Source organism: Conger conger, chromosome 1 (genome assembly GCF_963514075.1).
Source record: "Conger conger chromosome 1, fConCon1.1, whole genome shotgun sequence".
NCBI lineage: Eukaryota > Metazoa > Chordata > Actinopteri > Anguilliformes > Congridae > Conger > Conger conger.
Genome location: NC_083760.1, coordinates 66,778,891 through 66,804,820, shown reverse-complemented (window position 1 = coordinate 66,804,820; position 25,930 = coordinate 66,778,891). Strand labels below are relative to the sequence as shown.

Sequence of the window (25,930 nt, the reverse complement as noted above, 5' to 3'; positions counted from 1 at the left end):
TGCCAAGCTGCATCTCAAATAACACATGAATTCATGTGCCAATGGTTCATTTAGAGGTGAACATTATGCTGTCACTTCAATAATAGAGCTTACACAATATGTGTAGGAAAGGCTTCAGTATAAATATGTGTAGGAAAGGCTTCAATATAAATATGTGTAGGAAAGGCTTCAATATAAATATGTGTAGGAAAGGCTTCAATATAAATATATTCTAACTGTAACTTCAAAATGCATATGATCATTTTAAATTATGAATAATATGAAAGAGATATTCTAGTTTCTCTCGCATTTAAACTGTGACCTGAGATTCTTTGGTTGAATATCATGATTAGTGACATGATGTTCCTGCAGAACAGTAAGCCTGGCCTCACCATTCTGTGAACATTCCATGACAAACTATAGATTGATTTATCAACTTTCAACTGTCCTAAATTCCACAAATATATATATTCATATATTCATCCTTCAGATGTTTTATGGTTTAACAGATGATGCTATATGATATGAACAATTCTTCCCTGTGGGATCTCATTTGCCCAATGAGTTTTTTGTCTATTTTGCCTATAAACTACAGAAGTAATTTGAATGAAATAAAATTGAATTCTTGAATGACTCTCTGTCTTTCCCCAAGAACAAATTACCTCATTAACTGATAACCTTTCTCGTGGCATAACCTTTTCTTTGCTAACAGCACTTATTCCTCAGCACAGGATTCCCAGGTAAACTGTACCTTATCACCATTGGCACCAGAAGGTCCGGGGGGTCCACTGGGGCCAGCAGCGCCCTATAGACAGAAAGGGTAGGACTTTAGTTCAGCATGACTATCTTTTCTTTAAATAAGGGGATGCGTCATTACAAATATAAGAATGGTCTTATATTTAAAGTACTTACACGAGCACCATCTCTGCCAAGGTTACCCTCAGGCCCTCTGTGTCCAGCCTCACCCTGAAGGACAAAAACAAAAACTTTCAGCTTTACATTAGACTTATTCTGTAGAAGTAACTAAGTTATAAAGTAGCAGTAACTAAGACTAATTCGTTTTATTCCTTAATCATTCACTCAGCAGCAGGTAAGGCTTCATGTGGGCTGTCTCTAATGGTAATTTGCTGTCTCTATTGGTAATGTTCTGGCATCTTGGCACTGAACGACATGAGCTCACCTTCTCGCCTTTACCTCCAGGGGTGCCGGCTGCACCGCGCTCGCCGTGCATTCCGGAGGCTCCTTGGGGCCCAGCATTACCAGCGAGTCCAACGATACCAGCATCACCCTGAGGGTCAGATAAGCACAGTCAGTCCATCCAGCTAGCCTTGCTCATCTTAGCATCCAGGTTCAGTTCAGTTCAAAGGTGGTGCATTTTCTTAAGACAAACTTAGTCCAGAGTGTCTTACATTTCATATTGTATCTATTTATACAGCAGCATGGTCTCAGGAAAATGAATAATAAAAAGGCAATGTTAAGGTGAGTGCTTACTGCTCCTCCATCGACTCCGGGGGGTCCAGTGGCACCACGAGCTCCAATGGGGCCCTGAGAGCCAGTTGCTCCAGCAGGACCAGGGTTACCACGCTCTCCCTGAGCAGAGAGGAAGAGGAGGGTAGAGGACAGTTACTTCTTGGGCATCTGGCCTATATGCTATACATTCACGATAAGCATTGTTTGTAGGGTGCTAGTGTGGCATAACTGGCAAATATCAGAACCTGTGGGCTGAGGATTACAGGTCCTTTAATCGGTCAGCATTCACAGGGTAATAGCTGCTCTTGTTTCCTGGTCCGTGATCATCAAGACCCCCCCCCCCCTCCCTCAACACAGTTTGGACTACTTCTGCCACCCCCCACATCAGCCGCATCCTTCTGCCACTAAAATCCTAAGGCCGAAGCTTGTTTGAGCCTGGATTTTTAGAAAGTACACAGTATATACACTGAAATAAATCCCCCATATTTATACACCGCAATAATATTCAAATCGATATTAATTAATCAATTAGTATATGTTGGTATTAGTGTTATGATTGATCGTATTATAAGAATTTATAATATTATTTACATATTATTTATATGAATTATAAATGCTAATAATACTAATGATAAAAACAATTACATACATACATAATACCAACAGTGCCTTGTGATGCTAGCACTGGTGCTACACTGCATAATGCATCATGCTAAACAATATTCTGTAATTATAATGAACAGTATTTATTAGTCTATAGTATTTCAGAAGAACAACATTATTTGATAAAGAATATTCACATAAAATGTGTAGGCATAGAAAATGATCTAATAAGTGAGAACAACAGGGTTACCTTGGCACCAGCAGGGCCATGTTGTCCCGTCTCACCAGGAATACCCTAAAGAGAAACCATACAGATCAGGAAAAAGGATCAGCCATCTTAGAGCAGAGCAGAGGTGGAGATAATGAGATAAGAAAGAAATCTGTTATTTGTAGTGTTGCTGACTGAATGTAAGGTATTATGTTGGTCTCGGTTCCCTTATTCCATTGTGACTGTGAGCTGAGTAGCTATAGTGACTGACTGACCACTGTGTGTCAGGGTCGATGTAGATACGTATGGTAATGGGCCTTAGTGGGGTTTAACAGCAGTCAGACAAGTTCAGAGAACACTCACCCTGTTGCCAGGTCTTCCAGCCTCACCAACACCTCCAACTGGGCCAGGGAGACCCTAGAGAGACAGTAAAAACACTTATTACTAAAATGTATTACTTACTCACTCCCTCATAATAAAACACTAATTGACTCACTCACTGACAGTAACTCAAGCACTCGCCTTCTCGCTCAAAGCATGACATATATTGACCATACTTTAAAGGAATGTATTTTTGAGGTGACATATGATGAATATGATGGCTTACCTGGAAACCAACAGAACCAGCAGGACCTGATTCTCCCCTTGCTCCTGTGTTACCCTGTATTGGGATAACAAGATGTATTTAAGCATCCAGTTTACCACAGCTTCTCCTTTAACCTTCACGTTGTAGCATTATGATATACCTATAATATAGTATGTGGCAAATAGCAAATAATATTTTAGATTTATTGGGGTCCTTACTGCCATAACTGAAAAATAGAAAGCAGACATTAGGAATCTGTTGATTTCTCATAATATCTCAACACTTTTAAATTGGTTTACACAAGGTAATGACAATATGTTTGTCTGCTGTGGGAAGTCTATTTCATAATCAATATGACTTTCATGTGCCAATATATAAACATAAATAATTATTTTGGAAAACAGAACTAATACTGGGATATACTGTATATGGTATATAAATTCAAATATGGCCAAATACTTCCATCTTGGATTAAACACTGCACATGGGCAATGCAATTTGATGATTTACGTTACAACTGGAATCACAACTCACAGTTTAATTTTTAATTACTTCATTAATATTTATTTAAGGTGCATGGTTGCTGTGCAATCAACACTTACAACAGCTCCAATTGCGCCAGCAGGTCCGTTATTGCCATCAGGTCCGGGGGCGCCCTGACCAAAGAAAAACATTTCATTTAAATCAGTGCACCTTTTATATGTGGCTGAGCAAAGCTCCTCTTAATCAGTACACTAAAAGAAAATCTCTCTAGTGGTCATTTAAGAGGCCCTAAACAGTAAAATGAGAGTATATTGCATTGCATATTTGCATATTACAGCAGAACACTGACACCCATGAGATACTTACTCTTAAGCCAGCTGGGCCAGTTGCACCTTTGTCACCAGCCTTTCCTGGAGCACCCTGAGAAACAAAATTAAGCTCTTATGAAATTATTGTATCTTTTTGTACAGCTATGCCATGCATCTGACTTTGAAATGCAATAATTACAACAGATCAGACTATTTCCAGAGACAATGCAATTTTTACATACAGATTAAAATGCCAAAAAAGCAGTTAATAAAAGCACATTGGACAGGTATTTCTAGAATCTAGCATTCTACTATCTAGTATCTAGTATTCTAGTATCTATATATATATATAAAACATAAAATATAAAATATAATATTGATGTATATTTCAGGAAGAGGAAGAACATAGGTAAATATATTATGACCACGTATCATATTTCACGTATCTAGTATTGTAGAAAACATATTCAGTTCTATTCTATCAAAAAGAAGAGTTTTCTGGAGAACACGGCTGTACTTACACCAGGGCCCTTGGGACCGGGGAAACCAATGGTACCAGCCAGACCTCTGGCTCCAGTAGCACCAGCAGGGCCGGTGCGACCGTCAGCACCAGGGGCACCCTGGAGAGGGAGAGTAACACCACTGATCAGGAGGAGGTACATGACAACATATTCAACAATATGGCTTTTGAAAGAAAAATGCTGAGTCCTCGGACTGAAATGGTCTTCAGTAGAGGAAGTGCATACTCACCATGGGACCTTCCTTTCCTGGGGGACCTCCGACTCCAGAACTGCCAGGAAGACCCTGAGATAACACAACACCCTCTCAATAACAATACAACTGTGTTTTTTAATTAATTAATTTTACATGAAACTGTTTTGTGAAATCACTACATTTAAAAACAGATTCAATGGTGTATTTCAGACGTATGAAATGTGAAAATAAAATGCTTCATAAGTTCTGCCTGCCATTGTGATTGCTTATTGTCTGAAGTTTTGCCAAGAGCTACATGGAGGTGCTTTGACAGTATCAGAGCAATGGGCACTTGTTTCCTGGTTTAGAAAAACCATGGGAATACACAAGTGTCAATTACCCATTTAGTGTGTGCACGTGGATCTGGTACAGGATGCATGTATGCCCTCTGGTGGCCTAAGAGAGGTACTTACTCTTGGGCCAACGGCACCAGGCTCTCCAGCACGGCCTGCATCACCAGGGGGCCCGCGAGGGCCACCGCTGCCAGTAGCCCCCCGGGCACCGGGCATACCCTACAGGAGAAACAGGGGAACATCTCACATCTTTATGTGCATACCAACACCATAATGAGTCACCATAGGCAAAGAGAAGTTACCTAAATTTCAAAGGAGGAGCAAAGATTTCCATGAGGGTGATTGGTAGTGATGAAAGAAAGGGCTTTCATGAACCCCAATATAGGAGGAGCTGTCAGTCACTGAGTCTACAGCTAAACAATGACTGGCTGAAATTACTGAGTTACTGATAGCCAACGGTAGCTACGCCTAATTTCGCTGTCAGGAAGCCTCATTCTCCCCTCACAAATTATTGAGTTAATTTCATCCTTGGCAATTTAATTAATGTAGTGATCAAGGAGGTTCTGAAATATGCACCACTAATTGATTTAAACATAATCCATTCATGATAGAATAGTACTTATGTTCACAGACTTACCATGGGACCAGCTCTACCCTCAACCCCAGGAAGACCACGAGCACCAGGAACACCCTATTGTAAAAAAATAAAACAGTAATTACAGCGCCGATTAAGAAATAGCACGACACACAGTAACCATTTTCACAGAGGATGGGGGGGGACCTTAAGCCAAGTGGTTCAAAACAGCAACAAGTGATTCTAAGGAATCTCGGAAAAAGTTATCAGAAAGAAAACAAAGAACGTACTCTCTCTCCACGGCTGCCAATGGGCCCTGTTGGGCCGACCTCTCCAGTAGGGCCACGTTTGCCTTCCTCACCAGCAGGGCCGAGGGGGCCCTGTGGCCCATGACTACCCTGTATGGGAAACAGATTTTAGTACAGCTGCTGGTTCACAGAGAGAGAAATCCTGCCAATTACCCTGCGATCAAACCTTAACATCATTGGTTTTGTTAATAGGCCTACTAAAACCGTAGTATATAGTAACTTAGAACATCCATCTATCCATGGGGAGTTGAGGCAGGAATAGACCCCGGATAGCTTTCCAATCTATTGCATGGCTTACACACCATTCAGTCACACATTCATACAGTAGCTGAATTAATTCATAGCCAATTAAGAGTCTCCAATTAGCCTATTGCATATTTTGACTGTGGGAGGCATTTTAGACTAGTTTTATTATATATGGCTTGGCTAGATAGCTCTTTGCACTCCTTAACTCGACATTCTCAATTGACAAATAGGACCACAACGGTATAGGTTCAATTCTAAGATGGACAATTATACCCTTGAGGAATAAAATCCAACTGCGCAAATGGAAGCAATTATATTGTACCATATGTCACTCTGGATAAGGATTAAACAAAACAAAAACATAATAACTACCTGATCAACTGATAATTATCTTTCAATTGTGACATTCAATTAATATGTTTAGTATTTCCCATGCCAGTATGTCATTATGATAATGACCACAGAGACCTTGAATACTTACAGGCTCTCCCTTAATACCAGAGTCTCCCTTGGAACCAACTGCACCAGGATCACCCTACAGGTATAGTATAGAAAAGATTCATAAAAAGTTTAGATTGAGCATTTTCCTCAATTGATCTCATCCATAGAATATAAAGTCAGAACCACCTTGAATTGTATGCTGTGTGCCTAAAGTTCAGTACATACGACCAAGTGAAATATTCAATATGCACATTTTCTGACTAAAACCTTAGTTTTGGTTATGAGCTAACTAACCTACAGTAACTAATTCAATGAACAGGAAAGTCCTGAATTACGACTGTTAATAGATTCATGTGAATATTAATGTGACAGAAAGGTAAAAATGTCAGTGCTGTGGGTTATTCTGGTGATCTGATGACAATAAATTATATAATGTGCAAAAATACTAGCAATTGGCAGCATGTTAGATCTTAATAATGTGTGAAAGAAAAGTGAAGTGAACCTTGTGGTGTTCAGACTTGCGCTGGTACTTACACCCAGACCTCTAGCTCCAGCAGCTCCAGTTAATCCTTGTGGTCCAGGGCCACCGCGTGCTCCACCTAAACCAGGGGCACCAGCAATACCAGGGGCGCCCTAGGAAGGAACACAATCCCTCATCCTTAAACTCCAATCACAGGAAGTACTTCACCTTTGTCAAGTTGTATTTCCTGTTGAAACTCCTGCTTGCTTAAAGATAGCTGCTTTAAAAGATTCAAAAGTATGATACATATAATGCCACAATAGTTGATGCAATTGTAATTATTAATTATTAACATTCATGTAATCCAATTTGACCAACTACTTTTATAAATGTAACTTCATAATGAATAAACTATGAAGAGTTTTCATTTTTATATTTATTGTGGACAATATTTATAAGTATATAATTTTGTAGTATAGTAGCACATTAGCAAGAGTATTTGAATATATGAATATTTGATGATAAAGCTACAACTGCTCATTTTATTGTAAAAACAAATTATAGATTTGGTTAGCTTACACTAATGTAGTGTAGTGTAAATGTAGTGTTGACATCATCAATACTTTTTTTTACTGTATTTTATTTCTTTTTAAAATTTTAGTCTGAACAGGAAACCACTCTACTGATTTGATACACAATCTGTGCACATAGAATCCCATAAAATATCTGATCAACACTACCCATAATGTAGTGTATGCAGACCAGTACAATGCAAATTAATACTTACAGTAGCACCTTTGGCACCAGCCAGACCATTGTTACCAGGGTTGCCCTAAAAAGGTAAGGAAAGATGAGCAGGTTAGTGAGAGCACTTACTGTGACCACAGAGGCTTCACCAGTGATGCTGATGTAGGCAAATACGTACAGCGGGACCAGCTGGACCAACAGCACCATTGACACCAGGTTCACCTCTTGTACCTTGAGCACCCTGGGGGCCAGGGGCACCAACAGCACCAATCTCTCCCTGAAAAGAACAAATACACTCAGAAACAAAACACACTTTACTCCTGTATACATAATCTAAAATTCAAGCTCTTCCCTGTCCTTGTAATGCTGTTTTGGAAAATGTTCAATGTTTTACATGGTAATTAAATGTGGATTTCTAATTATACTAATTGTAATTTGGGGACAGTAAGGATCTACTTAATGCTGATTCATACAGTTTAAAGTCTATTTGAAAAATTCTGTTATTTCTGACTTGCAACTCTGGATTGATGTATATAGTGAGGAATTGTTTAGATGAGCAGCAGTGAATCCATGGGGAAGCTTTTTTCCAACTACCAAATTATTTAAGGGAACACTTAAGATAAATTAATAGTTAAGGGAAATACTTCAGTACATCCTTAAATAAATACATACAGTAAGTAGTGCTATGCAACTCACTTGAAGTTAAGTGGACACTTAATGGACAAGTTAGGGGGAAATCTAAGGCGATGTATGTAATCTTGACTTGAGGAAGTGCTTTTAAAGGTCCATGAGACTTCTGAGATTGTCATTTGAGACCCACAATCTCCAAAATATGTGGTCCATGATGAGTTGCACTTAACATGATTAGATTAGCTCATCACAACCTATGCCACAAGTTGAGTAGAGTTCCCATTCTATTGCCGTCTGTTCTTCATGATGAGTTTTATGAAGAACAGACGGCAATAGAATGGGAACTCTACTCAACTTGTGGCATAGGTTGAGGACATAATAATAAAATAGTCTGCAGTGGGAATCCGTTAAGCTTAAGCATAAGAAAAGAGTTCTAGTTTCATAGTTCTAGTTCCCATTTAAAAAAATATCTTAACAGGAACAGAGGCAATCAGTGATCAAGTTCAACAAAGTCATGAACCTTTAAAATGCTATGTTTCACGAAGGAGGTACAGTTTTACTACTTTACTACAGAAGATAATGAAAATATGTGGGAATAAATCACACAAGCTCATCATCTCACAACTGTGGCTCTTACGTGTAATGTCATTCTAACAATCTTTTATTGTAGGGTAACTAGGTTATAATGGACAGTTTCTTGCATTAGTAGGCTACATATTTAAATGACTAGTAAATACTACACATCTTATAAATGCATAAGCCAATTAAATGAATTATAGAGCTAGAATACAATAAGCCATTCTGAAAGCAGGTATTTTTAAAACTCTGGGCAGTGGGGAAATCAGCAGTTCCACTTCTGCCTCCATGATTAAAGCACCAAAACAAGGGTGTGTTTATGAAAAAGGTGCTTACGTTGTTCAGAAATACAAGTGATAAATATCTCAAGCCAGGATTGGGCCATAAATGCATTATGCTTTCCAAGCAGCATTCCCAACTTTCCAATTTCTGTTTTTTGTCTCTGTACTTGAGCACATTGGATTTTAAATTGAACAATGAATACCAGGTTAAAGTATAATCCCCTCCATTATAGGGGACCAAAAGTAATTGGACAGTTAACTTCTCAGCTGTTTCTGATAAGTCAGGTGTATTGCTTCCTTAGTGCAAGCATAAAAATTGTTTCACTATCTAGTCTTCATTCAAGGCTTTTGATTGCCTTTTCAGTCTGTTATTGGCGTTTGTCAACATGAACACCAGAGTCAATGACAGTTAAGGAAGGCCTGAGTTTTTATGCCACCATGCTTGCTAAAATTAACAGTTTGGAACATCATTGAGAAGAAAGAGAGCGCTAGAGTGCTCAGTAATTTCAAAGCAACTGGTAAGTCAAGGAAGACCTCAACAGTTCTGGAAAATGTCTTATGAACAGACAAGACCAAGACTGTCTTGGGTCAGAGTGATGGGCAGAGCAAAGCGTGGAGGCTATAAGAAACTGTCCCAGAAACAAAGCACACCCCTAATCTGTGAAACCTGGCGGTGGGGATGTTATAGTTTGGGCATGAATGACTGCCACAGGCGCTGGCTTGCCTTTATTGACCATTTTACTGCTGATAGCCACAGAATTCCAAAGTTTACAGATGCATCATATCTGCTCAAGTTCACTCAAATGCCTCCAAGCTCATTGAATGGTGCTTCATCCCACAGCAAGGCAATGATACCAAACATACACCAATACTCTCTTTCTTTTAATGTTCCTAATCGTTTTCTGTGGTAATTCTATTGTTTGGCCTATGTCTTTGACTGTCTTTTTTTATTTTCTTCCTTCACTTTCACTGGCACAACTCTGCTTCTTATGTTGACAAATGTCAATAACAGACTCCATAGGCAATAAAAAGCCTAGAATCCAGACGAGATACCGAAAGCTTTCATATACTTGTACAAAGGAAGTGATTGAATATACCTGCCTAATCTGAAATAGATGAGAGACCAACTGTCCAATTGTGGTCCCTAATATAGGAGGACTATGTATAAAACAGGGTTGTCTGCACTTCATATTCATATTCTTTAACCTTTCATTTAAAATCCAATGTGCTGGAGTACAGAGCCAGGAGAACAGAAATTGTACAACTGTCCAAATACTTACGGACTGCACTGTATGGTAAAACACAGCTATGTATGTCTTAGCTATCGAATAAGGCAAACCATTCAACATCAATGTGAGCAATTTGATAAAAAATGTAAGTAACTATTTATAGCTAATATAGCTACTTGAATTACAACCTTAGCTCACTAGCTAATCACAATTACTATCTGCAGACAACATTTTGGTAGAGACGATTAAATAGTAACTGTCCTGGCAATTAAGAGACATCAAGTATATGTGGAGGCAAGCAAAATTTACTGCCACAAAATGAATGTTGATCGGTTGCTTTTGTTTGATGCATGTAGATAGATGCAGATAATGATGCATAGATGGAGATATGATAGCTTACGGTGCCATTTTGAGCCTCATGCATATTTAATAATTATTTACAAGTTTACAAAAACTAAAATGTTGATTGTGACAGCATAATGCATACCTTAGCACCAGGGGCACCTGAGAAACCTGGAGGACCAGCTGCTCCCAGAGGACCCTGAACAGCAACAACAACAAAAACAACAAAACAGTTACACATATGCACTTATAACACTTATATGAGCATTTATAACACTGTCTGGAAAGTATTTATAAGCCAATGCACCAGCTGCAGTTCAGGGATCCAGAGAAAAGGTGTGAGTCTTTGCATCCTCTCAAATCAAAATTAAGTCACAAAACTACTACGATGATACTACTATCATTTTTAGCATTGCTCTAAGTTCCTAAGCAATAGGAATTTCTGTTTCCCTGACCACCTTGCAGTACATGCCTAGATCATTTCCAACAAAGCAAAAAGAAAGAACATACTGTACAATATATTGGCCAGTGAATAGAAAGCACCAAAACAGAAACTACTTAAATTAGGTTAAGGCTGAATTAAAAAGGCAGAATAGAGTCCTTTGTGTCCTTGAATGTATAATATGCCTTAGATTAATATATCAGTTTTACTTTAGTTTTTGTGGAAATCACAGTGAAAGTCACACTGCACTGTGACTTTTGTGGAAGTCACACTGATACTGGACATAGAGTCTAGACCAAGATCAGGTAATGCACTCACTACAGCATATCCTTACCTTTGTCACTATACACAGCAGTGGTGACACTGATCTTAGCAGAGCCATTTTGGACAATTTGTGCGAAGAGCAGTACTTACAGCAGGGCCAGCAGGGCCTGTGTTTCCATCGCTTCCTCTTGCACCAGCTGGGCCGGCAGGTCCAACGCGCCCTCTCTCCCCCGCCAGACCACGTGCCCCCTAAGCAAGAACAGAACCAAAGCGTGTTTTACAGACCTGCGGACACGGCCACGGTGCTCCGTCCTGTTTCAGCATACAAACAGCCTGAACTGCGTCGATCATCAGTGATACTTACAGCCTGTCCAGGTGATCCATTGGCACCACGTGCACCAGTCTCTCCCTATGGAGAATAAGATGAAAATAACAATGATTTCAACAGGATCATGAAATAATAATGAAATATTATGTGTTTGTTGTTTGTTGTTTTGCTTCTGATGTGTTTGCAGCGTATGTACAGAATCCCCACACCTTCTCTGCTCCTCACCCCTGCTCAATTACTTTTTTCTGGCTTCATTTTATTGCTTTAATTGGCATACAGTACAGCCAATTCTAACTTCTGTGAAAAATTACTCTGCTGCTGAATGAAATAACATTTTTCACTCTGGCATTGTCAGTTGTTTGTACTGTAAGTTGATTCAACAGAATCAGTATAACATTTTCCAAATGAAGTTTTGATTAATATTGCACTCTTAAGTAAAACATTTATCCTCTAAAGCAATTTTTTACTTGAATTCCATGAGGTGCATACAAAGCAAACGACTGACTGTCCCAAGGTGCAATAATCCCTCACAAAGTAGTCCTTGTGATATCAGGCTTCTAAGTGGAAAATATACAGCTTGCTATGTAGTGATGTATGTATTGCATGCAATATGTGGTGTACACTATGCTACATTGTAGCATAATGGTCAGGGAGAATAGTGCTTTTGATTCTGCCATTGCAAGGTGCTGAAACTGAAGGGCTTCTATAAAGAAATATCTAGTGGCATACATTTATTATATTTTCAAATAGAATCTGTGTCACCATACCTTGAGACCAGCTGCTCCGACCTCTCCTTTGCGTCCATCCAGACCATTGTAGCCCTGAGATGATAAAAGTCTATTAATTGTTTTTGTATTCTAATAGACATGTCAAGAATCCATAAAAACATATGGACTTGAATCTTTTAAATATTCAATAATCCATGTAGACTATCATTTTTTGACTGCAAAAATTATTCAAGTTATATGTAGAATTTTTGCTTTACTGTTTCCTGCTTAGTCATGTGAGATAGCAACAGTAACCAACAGCAGTACTAGGTCCTTCATGTACAAAAGCTTCCGGTCAGAAACTCACTCTGTGCCCCTTCATGCCCGGAAGGCCAGGAGTTCCAGGGAAACCACGGGCACCCTAAAGTAAACAAATAGGAGAAGCTGCTTATAACATCACATTAAGTGCAAAAAACATTTGAAAACGGTTAATTTACCATTGCTAGACACAAAGCTGCTCTATGGCTAATAACAACCATTGTATAAGGAGACAAAGCTGCCATGCCTTGTGTTGCTGAAATTGGAGTGTCAGCTCATGCTTAAATACTACAGTATGACTATAGTCTACACAATGTGTGAGTGCACACTAAATACTTTATAAACACTACACACTCAGTAAAATGATTACTATCCTTTTTACAGTACTCAACTGAGGAACACTTTTCACTCAAGCGCAAAATATCTCATAACGGAAAAAGTTAGCATTCTACAAGCATACAAACCCTTACAAAGTGTGTGACTTAAAATAATGCGAATGAGAAGTCGCATTAAAATAATTTTAGAAGACTACAGCAGCAGCGTCTCACCTGTCCTCCAGGTGCACCTCTATCTCCAGCCTTGCCAAGTCTGCCATTGTTACCCTGTGAAAGAAAAAGGAAACATATCATTCCATATTTCAATGTTCATTATAGTCCCATATTCTTATACCTACATGTATCTTTGTTTAAGCAATGCAACCTTCAGTGATGTGATGCTCATTGCTGTGAGTGTAACACTTCAGTGTACATTTATTTGACATAATCAAAAATAATATCAAACTGCAAGGTTCCTATCTATATAATTTCACTGTCCTCATGTTTAATGTCTATTTTTCTTGTTTGTGGAGATGAGTCTTAAAAATAGCCAATAAAGGTCCTTCTGACAATGGTTATGACAATAAGAATCCTCCAAGTTAGTTATTTTGTGCATCACGGTATTCACTTCCCAGTGCAACAGTGAAGACTGGACACTTTAGAAAAGTTTTAAGTCGGTTCTATTCGCTTCCTCTGTCAGTGGAGGGTGCAGTGGATGGGGATATGCCTCTAGTCCTTTGAGTCTGCAATCCTCTAGCTGGGCTATGTTGTGACTCTGCTAGAGGCAGCTGCCTTTTTGTGTGTCCAAAAGGCACGTTTCCTTCACAGTAAACAGTGAATCATTTGATAAAAGTTTAAGACTCACATCTTCACCAACTTTTCCAGGGGGTCCAGGGGGTCCACGTGCACCAAGAGGACCCTTTTGGAGTAGAGAAAATACAAAAGGTCAAAGGTCAAGATCAACGGTCAAAGAGACGTTACTGGAGTGGAAATCGGTGAGGGTGTGAGGTGCAGCAATGGCGCACTTACAGTCTGTCCAGGTTCACCAGGCTCACCAGCGTGTCCTGGGAATCCTTGAGAGCCCTGTTCGCAAACACACACAGTGAGAAAGCAGGCATGTAAAAACTGCACCGTGGAACATTAAGGCTGTTTGATGGCCTTCTAACCACTATGGAATCAAATTATATTTCAGGATGCATATTTGCAAATCACATATCTTCATGGTAACAAATCTATATACTTACAGGGCTACCAGGAGGTCCGGGTGCGCCCCTGCTTCCCATCATACCCTGATAATGAAAACCAGTGAATGAATATGCTCATGACATGAATGGATGACTTAATACATTAATTCATGGTATTCCTTAACACCTCCCATAGAAATGAAACCTCTTTTTGTGACAATGTTTTAAGTTAATGTGAAATAAATTCATCAGTAATAACAGTAGCAAATATTTATAAGCTTAGACCTGAATCATACAGAAAGCTAATACAAAGTAGGGCATTGAGCATTCAATCATTGGAGCAAGCATATTTATATGTACAACAGTATAAATAAAATGTATATCAAAAATAAAAATATTGTGAATAAAATTATACACACAGAACTGATACTCAGCATCTGTTACATTACTAATAGTCAATGTGGAAATAAGCACATCCTGCTTCTGACAAAAACAGTTCCAGAATATTCTTACCATGGGACCAGGGCCTGGGTCTGGGCCTTTTGCACCATACTGAGCAGCAAAGTTCTACAGGAAATGAGAACATATAAAAAATCAATCCAGTATATATATTTATATAATGAATAGGACGCGCCATATTGTTGTAATCAATACACTGTTGATATCCTTCTACTGTCAGTCCTCTTATTAAACATTGCCACCATTTCTACTCTTCCTTGCACTATTTCTTGCTCATTGGTTGTTACTGTATAACTCCATACAAAATGAGAGGAGCTGTAATAGTAGTTGAGGAGCCTGGACGCAGAATCTAAATCATGGGTGGGGTGCTCTTGGCCTACTCATCAAAACCAAACCTCAAACCAACTATATATAAACAGACTACAAAATATTAACTTGCAGTTACATTACGGTTTTCTATATAAACTGAATGCTTTGTATGTGCACCTGAGCAAATAACGCTGTGCAATGTACCATAAAAACATGAATTGGTAATATATACAATTTTTCCTGGTTTTACCCTGCTGATCCCTTAGAAACCTCTGGTCAAGTTGACTACATTCATTGTCATTAATAATGAAAAACAATTTTAAAAGGAACAATGCAATGTTCCTGGAAAAATTAGTCAAGTTTGTAATGAGGTGGTCTAAAAAAGCCACATATGGCTTTGTGATTTTTTGTCAGGAGTTCAGGTAAGCTTACTTACTTACTAACTACTAACTGTATGATATAAAAAAGAATCCCCGACCTGAACAAACTCTCTATAATGTTTTAGTTGTTTGGCTGTTGCAGTCCAGACAGTCCAGTATGCACAATGATGTGCCCACTCTAATAGGGTTTATATGAGCCCCGAGGGACCATACGCACCATATCAGAGTGCAATGTACACTGTCAGAGTTTCTGTAACACTGAGCATGTTACTATGCACTCTCCAGGCTAATAAAACCGTCAGTCAGGGGATGCAGGGATTGTCTGAATAAATTAGGTTTTACTTACTCCACCAAGTCCAGGGGGACCTGGGGGCCCTGGGGGGCCAGGAAGTCCGGGAATGCCATCTGCGCCATCTGGTCCCTGAGGGCCCTAAAACAGAGAGAACAGAGGGTGATGTTGTGAGAACCATTTTAGAATCAGTGAGGTACAGTAATGTGGTATGGTTTGTTATACACTCAGTGAGCACTTTATTAAGTAGACAGGTACACCAGCTTTTTAATGCACATATATAATCAGCCAATCATGAGGCAGCAACTAAATGCATAAAAGCATTCAAACATGGTCAAGAGGTTCAGCTGTTTGCCAGACGAAATGTCAGAATGCGTAAGAAATGTGATCCAATGATTGTTGGTGCCAGACAGGGTGGTCTGAGGATCTCAGAAACTGCTGATCTTTTCTGATTTTCATGCACAACAGTCTCTAGTGTTTGCAGAGAATGGTGCAAAAAAACATCTAGTGAGTCTTCTGTGGGCAAAAATGCCTTGTTAATGAGAAAGGTCAGAAGAGAAAGGCCAGACTGGTCTAAACTGACAGGAAAGTGACAGTAATGCATTCCACGCATTACAACAGTGATATGCAGAAGAGCATCTCTGAACACACAAGTCAAACTTCTAAGTGGGTAGGCTACAGCAGAAGAAGACTTAATAAATGAATAAAATAAGTCTAATATATACTTAATAAAGTGCTCAGTGAGTGTATGTGTACATGATTGTGAACACATGTACAGTACATTCTGAGGATGGTTTTACTGTTTATCTCTCATTCAATAATTTATAATCATATTGTAAAAACAAAGTACACTCAGAGAGCACGTCATTAGGTATTTATTAGACTTATTTTTCAGATGTATTGGTGCTACTGTAGCCTATTCTGCTGCTGTAGCCTATTCACTTAGAGGTGGACATGTTGATACGTTGTGTGTTCAGAGATGCTCTTCTGCATACCACTGTTGTAATGTGTGGTTATTTACTGTCACTTTCCTGCCAGCTTCGACCGGTCTGGCCCTTCTCCTCTGACCACTCTCATTAACAAAGCATTTTTATCTTTAGAACTGCAGCTCATTGGATGTTTTTTGTTTTTCGCACCATTGTCTGCAAACTCTAGAGACTGCTGTGTGTGAGAAAATCCCAAGAGATCAGCAATTTCTGAGATACTCAAGCCACCCTGTCTGGCACCAACAATCATTCCACGGTCAAAGTCACTTAGATCATATTTCTTTCCTATTCCGACATTTGGTCTGAAAAACAACTGAACCTCTTCACAACATCTGTATGGTTTTATGCATTTAGTTGCTGCCACATGTTTGGCTGATTAAATATTTGTATTAACAAGCTGGTGATTTTTTTGTCTACCTAATATAGCAGTCACTGAGTGTATATCTAGAAAGTAAACACAACAAACATTATTATTATTATTAATATTAATATTAACATTAATAATACTACTACTACTACTAATAATAATAATACTCATATAGTAATAATATGTATATTATTTATATTATTATATATTTATATTATTGATGTGAATCAAGTAATTAATTCGTGTTTTTTTTTTTAAGAATTGAAAATTGAAATGAATTGAAAGAAATGACAATACAAAACAATATAATGATGCAGTAACCTGCATCAATTACAAACAGAAAGTAAATTATCATAAATTGACATAAATCAAAAGACCTTCTCCAAATGTTCAAATTTGGATTTAAATGTAGGCCTCTGTAAGGAATGTGTAGTCCAATGTGACTGGGTAAACTCTTGACCATTGCCTTATTAATTTGTTTTTTTAAGGACATTTTTCAATGTTGGTGACAATTTCTGATGGGGACAGTGAGAAAGAGGTTTTTTAATTACCGTGTCACCTCTGGGGCCTTTTTCTCCGTATGGACCCTGCAAGGCACAATTACACAGAATTGGATAAAAAACAAAAACAACAACAAAATAATGAATAATAATGTTATTTATCTGACGCTTTTATCCAAAGCGACTTACAGTTGATTATACTAAGCAGGGGGCAATCACCCCTGGAGCAATGTGGGTTAAGGGCCTTGCCCAAGGGCCCAACAGCTGTGCAGATCTTGTTGTGGCTACACCAGGGCTTGAGCCACCAACCTTCCGGGTCCCAATCATGTACCTTAACCACTAGGCTACACGCTGCCTGTACAACATAGTGTCTGTATATAGTGTTCATAATACTAACATTCACATTACAGATTTTTGAGGATTTCATGCAGTCAGTCAATGTTTTCTACTTCTATGTTCTAATTTTCATAATTTAATTTAAGTTTATGTTCTCATTTAAAAAAGAACAGTGGTCAAAATGTGTCATTGAGTATAATAAATGCTCAATAATTTAGTCACAGTACAATAATACCAATAAGTGACTTAACTGGTAAGGCATGTGCAACACTTGCAACACTCTGTAACCTGTCTATGCACAAATACGATTTATACACTGGTTTTTGTATTATGTTGTTATCTTGTTTTATTATTAGCAAAATATTTTATATGAATGTAAGCCCGTATTTCACTACATTTTCATTTAATTGAAATACCATACTCAATGACTTGACAATGCACATAAATGAAGAATGCTTAATACTTAACATGATAAACATTGGTGGTGATAATGATGATGATACACAGTCACATATTCTGTGTGAAAGCAACTCTTACAGAGTACATATGGTCTCTATTGGTCTTTCATGTACTCTGTAAGACTTTAATTAACTTAATTTAATTAAATTAACTGTGCAACCAATCATCTCCAGCACAGCTTCATCATTGAAGCAAAACTGTAATTTAAACTGTAAATTAAAACTGTCATTAAATGTTTTAGGAAAGACACATCAATCCGCCAGGCTGCATGCACAGTTGATGCAAATAAACACTGCAATTAAGCTTTTTTTGCAATAAAAACCTTTTTCAAACTTATGACGCTGGTTGAAATCTCATTTTAGAAATGTATCAAATGTATTAATGAACTGGTGTCAGCTCCAAGCAATGTTTACTTATTGATAACAGTGCTTCAGTCAACAAAAATACAAGATGACAGCCAGGCAACATAAGATTCTATTGCAAATCATCCCCAGCCAGATGGGGGATAGCTTAAATATTCCATACTTCAAATCCTTAATTTGAAATGAAACATTTATGCTCACCTGTGGCCACTGGAATTGCAAAAAAAATAAAATAAATAAATACATGAATCATGTATTGTATCACTTTTTCTTTTTACAAATGTAAACATGCAAGCCATCACTGACATGCAGATTTATGTATTTGCTTGCAGGCACGAGAGCAAAGACATAAAATGACTGAATAAGTAGCGCACATGCATACAAATGCAGAGAAATAACTGCAATAATAATAGTCACAGTATACAATAATACCGCATAGTAATTTACAGAAACATAAGAAAGTAAGAAATTCGTAATACAGATAAAGAGAAAATAAAATAAAACATTATCTAGAAAGTTTCATTAAATAATGTAACCAATGTGTAACAATCTCAATTATATTACACTTAAAAAAACAAAAAACAATCTGACCTCATGATTTATATAATGCTTAATAAAATTTCCATAGCTGAAACAACCTTCTAAGCCAGCACACTTTTTCAAGATTCTTCTCTTCCATGGAGTTTTATTACTTCATAAAGTCCCGCCCCTCGAAGATAGTGGACAAGTGGGTGGAGTGCTGTTTGACTGACATCACATCTAGCCAACAGAACCAATATTATAATTTTTTTTGTATTAAAAAAAATTCTAATAATTTGGCACCCAACACGGGTCAGCGTATGTCCAATTCCCACCATAATTTGGAATGTCATTCCAACCCCATTCATGGAGAAGTTAATAAATTCCCACCCCTTGGAGGTAGTGGATAAGGGTGGAGTTTTGTTTGACTGACATTACATTTTTTCTATATAATTTGGCTCCCAACATGAGGCAGACTAATGTCCAATTCCCACCCTAATTTTGAAACCCATGGCTAAGCCATTCTCCCTACGCACCACCACCCAACTCACACACAGCGGAGTCAAAGGAAGTCCACTCACACACAGCTAACATGCAGCCTATGGGCACCCAATTCATTATAATACCAGGAAATCGACGGCGAATGAAATCATAGATACATTTTAAAGTATAAATGTTAAATACTGCTGGCATTATTGAGATTGTTACAGTTGGAAAGAGGAAAAATGTGAAGATATACTGATGTCAAAGGATTGAATTAGAAGATATAAAATTTAATAGAGGTGTACAAACCGTTTCATCTGTGAAATTAAACAGAAAGGAGAGGAAAAGAGAAAAATGAATACTTGGTTACAATTCAGAAAAAAATAATACTGTGGAACAAAACATCTGGAATGGACTACAAGCTTAATTTAGAGAAGAGCACATACTCCAAAAAGATGTTTACTGCTTAAAATCTACTAGATCGACCTGGAGACAATAATAACTACACCTTAATAAAATTATACGACTGTTCATAATTACAATTATATTACGTCCAGCAGTTGTCTGAATGCAATTTAATGGTGCTTGGGTTTGTTAGGCAATGGTGCCACATTTTATCAATTTGATTGCATTATTACAATGTAGCGACATCTTAATTAGCATTGAAAACATAATTAACGTTCAATTTGGAGTGTATGTTCTTACAAAAGCCAAAAACCAAACTTCAGAAACAACAATAACGCCTATACATTACAAAACCCATTATCTAAGCATTGCGTAACTGTAATATAGTCAGATGTGGAAACTCCAGGTTCAGAACGTTGGAACTACTGAAGTGAATTCAGCTGGCTGAGCTCGTGGGTGAAAAGAACGGCCTGGCAGGACTATTATTTTCAGACCCCTGGACTTTCCACCTCTGAAAATAGCACTTGCTTGATTTCAAACATAACTGCATTATGCTAAACTACAATGTAAATATATTAATAAATGTCCAATTAATGCAATGTGTGATCATGACAATTAATAATACGGTTAATATGCCACACTGACAGTTTAATACAAACTATTAATAGTCGGTTTCCCCCAATCACAACTAATCCCATGCATTTTCCACATCAATTTGCAGAGGTGAAAACCTTTCCTCCAAAGTACAGGAAGTCAGTTCGCTAATTCTTTATCTAGGTTACTGCAGCTACTGCTACTGAATGCTGTGCAGCATATGCTGGTAGCAGTAACACACTGTAGGCTCCTGATTGACAAGATGAGTCGCTATTAAGTGATGGGGGATGCGACTCAGTCTGAAGTGTCTCTCTCACTGGGTGATGGTGAGGCCAAATATATCTCCCAGTAGGACACTGCCACAGTGGACAATGGTAGAGTCCAGCCTGCAACTGCACATTAGTGTGATACGCTACGCATACACAATTCAACAGATGCCCCTTGTAATAGCAGTAAAGGTTTGGTGTTGAAATACCAAGTTAAGTCACTCCTCTGGTCAGTTTGGAGCCAGCTGTATATTAGCTGTGATGCTCTGACACACTGACTATACAGCTCTGCTGGTTGACTGCAGACTGAAAGAAATCAGTCGTTGGCATTCTGCACATTGGAGGAAGGCAGATGCCTGTGCTCTCCAAACGAGACCACTAGAAGGCGCCCGTAGTCTCTAAATAGCCCATCTACCAAAAAATGAAGTTATCAAATAGATATTTAGAAACGGCAAGCACTGGATAGCCATATTGTAGGTTAATCGCTCCTAGAGTTATAAAACTAATGTAGGTATATGGAAACTGTATAACTGCATCTTCCTGGTGATCTACAAGCCAGTAGGTTTTCATTCCAACCATAAAAACGCACCTCATTGAAATTGGTTGAAATTAAAACTTACAGGATGACATATCTCCAGGAACAGGGTTGGGAACCATTGCCCTACGCCATTAGTTATCCTGCGCACATTCTGAGATTCCAAATTAATATTTGGTTTTCCATTTTAATTACAGTGGATAATGGCCTAACTACTGTGTTGGTTGAGAGAGTAAATTATGCCTTCTCTGTGGCTGCATATCTTGGTTGTTAAAAGTGTTTTTAAAGCGTTTATAGCTGGTAGTTAAAAACACCACATCCCCCACACTGTGAATGTGTATGTTTGTTTTTGTTGGATTGTGCATGAAAGTGTGTGGTTGGTGTAAAAGTGTATGCATGCTCATCTGAATTGTAATTCATATAAATATATATATATATTATATATATGAATCCCGTAAATATATTAATCTATATTATAATTAATCTCGTTAGCATTATGGTGTCTCGACATTACGCTTACATGTTCATGTTGATTCATAATTCGTAGACTTGGAATAAAGCTAAATCTACCATTTAACAAACAGTAGCACATGCAATAATTACCAAAGTCACGTGAAAGCAGATTGGGGGAAACAAAATATATCGTATCTTTAAAGAGCCACTAGGTGGCGCCCGCAGACTCTAAATAGCCCATCGACCAAAATATGAAGTTGTCAAATAAACATTTAGAAACGGCAAGCACTGCCTAGCCATATTGATGTCGGTATAGGGTAACTGTGGCTGTTAAAATCAGTAAATACATTATAGCTAGGGCTACTACGTTATCTAAATGCCAAATATTGCGAAATCATGAAAAAGAAGCATACCATGCCAATTTCAACATCTGCGAAAATGACCTGCAGGAGGCGGTTTTCCTAAAATTGGCCTTCCTATGGCACATCCATTTAACTCATTAGACTTTCTCTTATATTTTCATTATAGCATCTGAAACAACTGAATCATCCCTGACCATCAACTAAAACCTGTGCATTCAGCCATATGGAAACTATTCTACCATTTATACTCCCTAATTTCAGATAAATCAATTCGTCAAGGCGTAATTGTATCCTTAGATCAATTGAAGATCCCATCGGATGAAGTTAATCCTTTTGTTTTACACGGGGAAATCACTCTGAAGCAGGTGACGCCGTCCATGAGATTTTTCAAGTGGGTCCAAAAATTCATCTCCTAACGAATTCTCTTTTAAAACAAGAAAAACCTTAAATCCTTCGCTTTAAAATACATATATGATTCAAACTTACATTGACATGTTGCAAGGTATGAAGTTACTGCGAGCAGCAACACAATCCGAGTATCCACAAAGCTGAGCATGTCTACTGGTCAGACATGCAGACTCCTTGTGATGCTGTGCGTTGATTTAGCTACTATAAGTACGCATGCAGTCTTGGTGAGCAGAGTAACTCCAAACTTAACAGAAACCGGCTGCCGGAATGCTAAAATCATCCGCTCTATTTATACGGCAGGAGGTTCCTTTGACTGCGTGTCAAAAAAACTGATCCTCAACCAATGGGAGCGGGTCCATTCTAAACCCCGCTCTTATGATGTGGTCCCTACCGTACCGCCAGCCTCCTCCAGAAATATTGGCACTGCTAACTCGGTGATGACGAGTGCAGCCGTCTAATTGGATCCATTCTCGTGAGGACGTGGACAATGTGGAGCTTAAAAAAGGAGAAACTGTCTTTTTTCCTTCTTTATACCTTTTTGGGAACGCACTAAGATTTGGCACATTGCGGATCGACCGTTGAGAGTGCAGGAGCTGTCCAGGTGCAACGGTATAGCCTATAGTGCCTTTATCCATACAAGCGTTACTCTGATCAACAGGTGCCATTCGATTATGAGTAGTGGGTGGCGCCTGATATCCCATAAGGCAATTCCGTACCTATATTCCGCTTTTTTTAATTTAAAGTTTGCTGGGGGATGATTTTTCACACCAGGTACAGGTATTTATCTTTTTTTCGAGTCCGTCTATGCCAGAAAAACGTTCGCGACGGCTGTGTGATTCGGATAGGTTACTAATCTTTATCTCATGCAGCGATTTAGCTTGAATTTGCGTCAAAAGTGTTGCACCCATTGCTAATGGAGGGAAGACGCTACGTCGCGCTGCGTTGTGTGCAACAATTTGTCAAAGAACTCTGGGACGTATTTTCCACAAATTTGAACAAAATGTACATTTTTTGAAACCATTTGGAATGTATATCATGTGATTCATGTCTATTCTCGCCATAAAATACATATTCCTGTGAAAAGCATCTCGCATAAATAGTCTTTATAATTCACAGAATTCACCGATATACCACAACAAAAGCGAGTCGGCTTATTGGCGTATCTATAATCACAATAGTCTGAAAATCTGAGCATACTGAGAGTGATAGGTCTGAACTGCAACAAAATTTATTAATGAAATACAGAACCTCCACCTGCCAAAATCCCCCCCCCCCCCCCCCCCACACACACACACAAAATAAGAATTCATAAATAAAATCAATGACCCTAAACTTTGTTCTCTACTCCATGGATAAAGGACCTTTAAAACACAATGCTTCACATAGGCAAAAGATTTTAGTTCAAAAAGGCAGACAGATGCATCTGCTTCAGATATCATATACTGATTTCATTGACAATATCACTGATATACAATTTCAGAACAATAAGAAGCTCATTCTTTAGAGTGCAGTAGCTACCATAGGGGCCTACATATACATATATTCCTTGTATATTCATACACCCCTCTTCATGGTTAAACCCAGTTAATAAAACAAAATATGTGCACACAAGATAAAGATGATTAGCACTGTCCTGATGGCTTCGGTGGCTTAGATATCAAATTCACAAAGTCATACTTCGTTGAAACTATTTGCTTGATTATATATATATATATATATATATATATATATATATATATATATATATAATTTATTTATTATTTTTTATTTATTTATTGTTTTCTCAACAAAAGAGCCTCTGTTAAATATTATGATACCTTTGACAGGGGATTACAATAGTCCTCAATAGTTTATATTAGAAAGCCAGGTCAAGGCTCATCTCACTGTGACTATAGAATATACTATTTCAGGTAAAAATGGATCCTGAGGAGGACTGTTCAAATTATATTTTTCCAATATTCCAATAATAGTTCTGATATGATATGACAAATATTTCTTGAAAAGTTGAAATACTATATGTAATTACCAATTTATACAATTCCAATTTATTCTGAATTTCTGTATAAAAATGTAAAATGTGAAGGAGACATTTGGGTGAAAAGAATGAATGGCCTTTTAGAACCAGTAATGTATAGTAATGCCAAACAATTACGCATTTAATTGTAATACACCTATAAGAGAGTATACCCCAAGGCACGGGAGGTCACTGACAGCAGTCTAAAGCTCACACAGCAGCTAAAACTGAAGCACCAGACCAGAGTGAAATAAGAAACAGAAAAAGGACCCCACATCTGCTCACCATTCAAACTCTATATTTCAGAGAAGAAAGAGAAAGTGAACTTTCATAATGTGGCATAAGGGGATATGAAAAGACAAGATGCATGAATTTAGGCGGATGATACTGTCGCACACTAAGTGTTTGTCCACGATGATCTCCACTCAGTCCAGGCTGAAGTGCCGTGAGAGAGAGTCAAAGAAGGTCACTAAAAGGGAACACCCTTGGCTCCCCTGAACACGTATTTAAGTCCTCTGCTCAACCCACATAATTCCTAGTCTGGTCAGCAAATGCACAATAACCATCCAAAAATATCCATGTGCCATGTCACAACCGGCACCGTTCCTGCCGATTGGAGACTTTTAAAATTGATCAAATTATTTAAGTCCAGAAATGGCCCAGAAACAATATGGTCTTCAATGATTGTAGTGTCAAATAAATACACAAATTGGAGCAGCATACTTTTCCCCACATAATGCTGTATATCATATTTGCTTATCCCATAATGCAATGCACATTAATAGCATACAGATCAACTGACCTCAACTGAGGAACTTCACACAAGACCTCTTCATTACCATTATTAAACAAAGTATTGCAACCATTCTTGTCATAGTTTTCATAGATGCTTGAAGGGAATGAATGCCTTTAAAGTAATGAAATTGAAATTCTCTCATTCATTGAATCTTATTTAATTTTACATGGTTCTGCATGATGCCCCTTATTTCACATTTCTTAGTATGATGTTTATTTATGTATTATCATTTTTTAAATGTTTTTGTTTGATGTAATATTGTGGAAGTAATGAAGCGTTGGAATTCAGAACTTATACTCACATATGCTTTTGAACAGCTGGATTAAATAAACATGGGCAGACACCGTCAGGAAACCATGCCATTTTTTCCTTCAGATTTTTCTTTTTGGGTTCATTCAAGGATAATAAAACATTTGAAATTAGTAAAACAATAAAAATGAAATCCCATAATGGGACCCATTGTTTAGGGAAGCTACATACCTAAAGCATCATGAAACTGTTGTGTTACAGACCACAAACAATTTTGCCTTCACTATACAATTACTGTCTGATTAACTGAATGGCTGGAAGACAA

At 38.0% G+C, this 25,930-nt stretch overlaps 1 protein-coding gene across 1 annotated transcript in view; it reads right to left on the bottom strand.

Annotated features, from left to right (window-relative positions):
- LOC133126844 (collagen alpha-2(I) chain-like) overlaps positions 1-22,823 on the bottom strand; it is a 31,764-nt gene extending 8,941 nt beyond the window's left edge. Inside the window, exons 1-32 of the mRNA XM_061239271.1 lie at positions 22,625-22,823; positions 21,073-21,074; positions 17,416-17,451; positions 15,569-15,652; positions 14,588-14,641; positions 14,135-14,179; positions 13,920-13,973; positions 13,756-13,809; positions 13,125-13,178; positions 12,626-12,679; positions 12,319-12,372; positions 11,588-11,632; positions 11,374-11,472; positions 10,663-10,716; positions 7,638-7,736; positions 7,500-7,544; positions 6,787-6,885; positions 6,293-6,346; positions 5,548-5,655; positions 5,321-5,374; positions 4,804-4,902; positions 4,388-4,441; positions 4,159-4,257; positions 3,696-3,749; positions 3,449-3,502; positions 2,868-2,921; positions 2,624-2,677; positions 2,303-2,347; positions 1,471-1,569; positions 1,160-1,267; positions 892-945; positions 731-784 (exon numbers count right to left, since the gene is read on the bottom strand). Of these exons, the coding sequence (XP_061095255.1) occupies positions 731-784; positions 892-945; positions 1,160-1,267; positions 1,471-1,569; positions 2,303-2,347; positions 2,624-2,677; positions 2,868-2,921; positions 3,449-3,502; positions 3,696-3,749; positions 4,159-4,257; positions 4,388-4,441; positions 4,804-4,902; positions 5,321-5,374; positions 5,548-5,655; positions 6,293-6,346; positions 6,787-6,885; positions 7,500-7,544; positions 7,638-7,736; positions 10,663-10,716; positions 11,374-11,472; positions 11,588-11,632; positions 12,319-12,372; positions 12,626-12,679; positions 13,125-13,178; positions 13,756-13,809; positions 13,920-13,973; positions 14,135-14,179; positions 14,588-14,641; positions 15,569-15,652; positions 17,416-17,451; positions 21,073-21,074; positions 22,625-22,694 (2,046 nt within the window). The 5' untranslated portion in view covers positions 22,695-22,823. The remainder of the gene's footprint in view (positions 1-730; positions 785-891; positions 946-1,159; positions 1,268-1,470; positions 1,570-2,302; positions 2,348-2,623; positions 2,678-2,867; positions 2,922-3,448; positions 3,503-3,695; positions 3,750-4,158; positions 4,258-4,387; positions 4,442-4,803; positions 4,903-5,320; positions 5,375-5,547; positions 5,656-6,292; positions 6,347-6,786; positions 6,886-7,499; positions 7,545-7,637; positions 7,737-10,662; positions 10,717-11,373; positions 11,473-11,587; positions 11,633-12,318; positions 12,373-12,625; positions 12,680-13,124; positions 13,179-13,755; positions 13,810-13,919; positions 13,974-14,134; positions 14,180-14,587; positions 14,642-15,568; positions 15,653-17,415; positions 17,452-21,072; positions 21,075-22,624) is intronic.
- Positions 22,824-25,930: the final 3,107 nt, after the last annotated feature.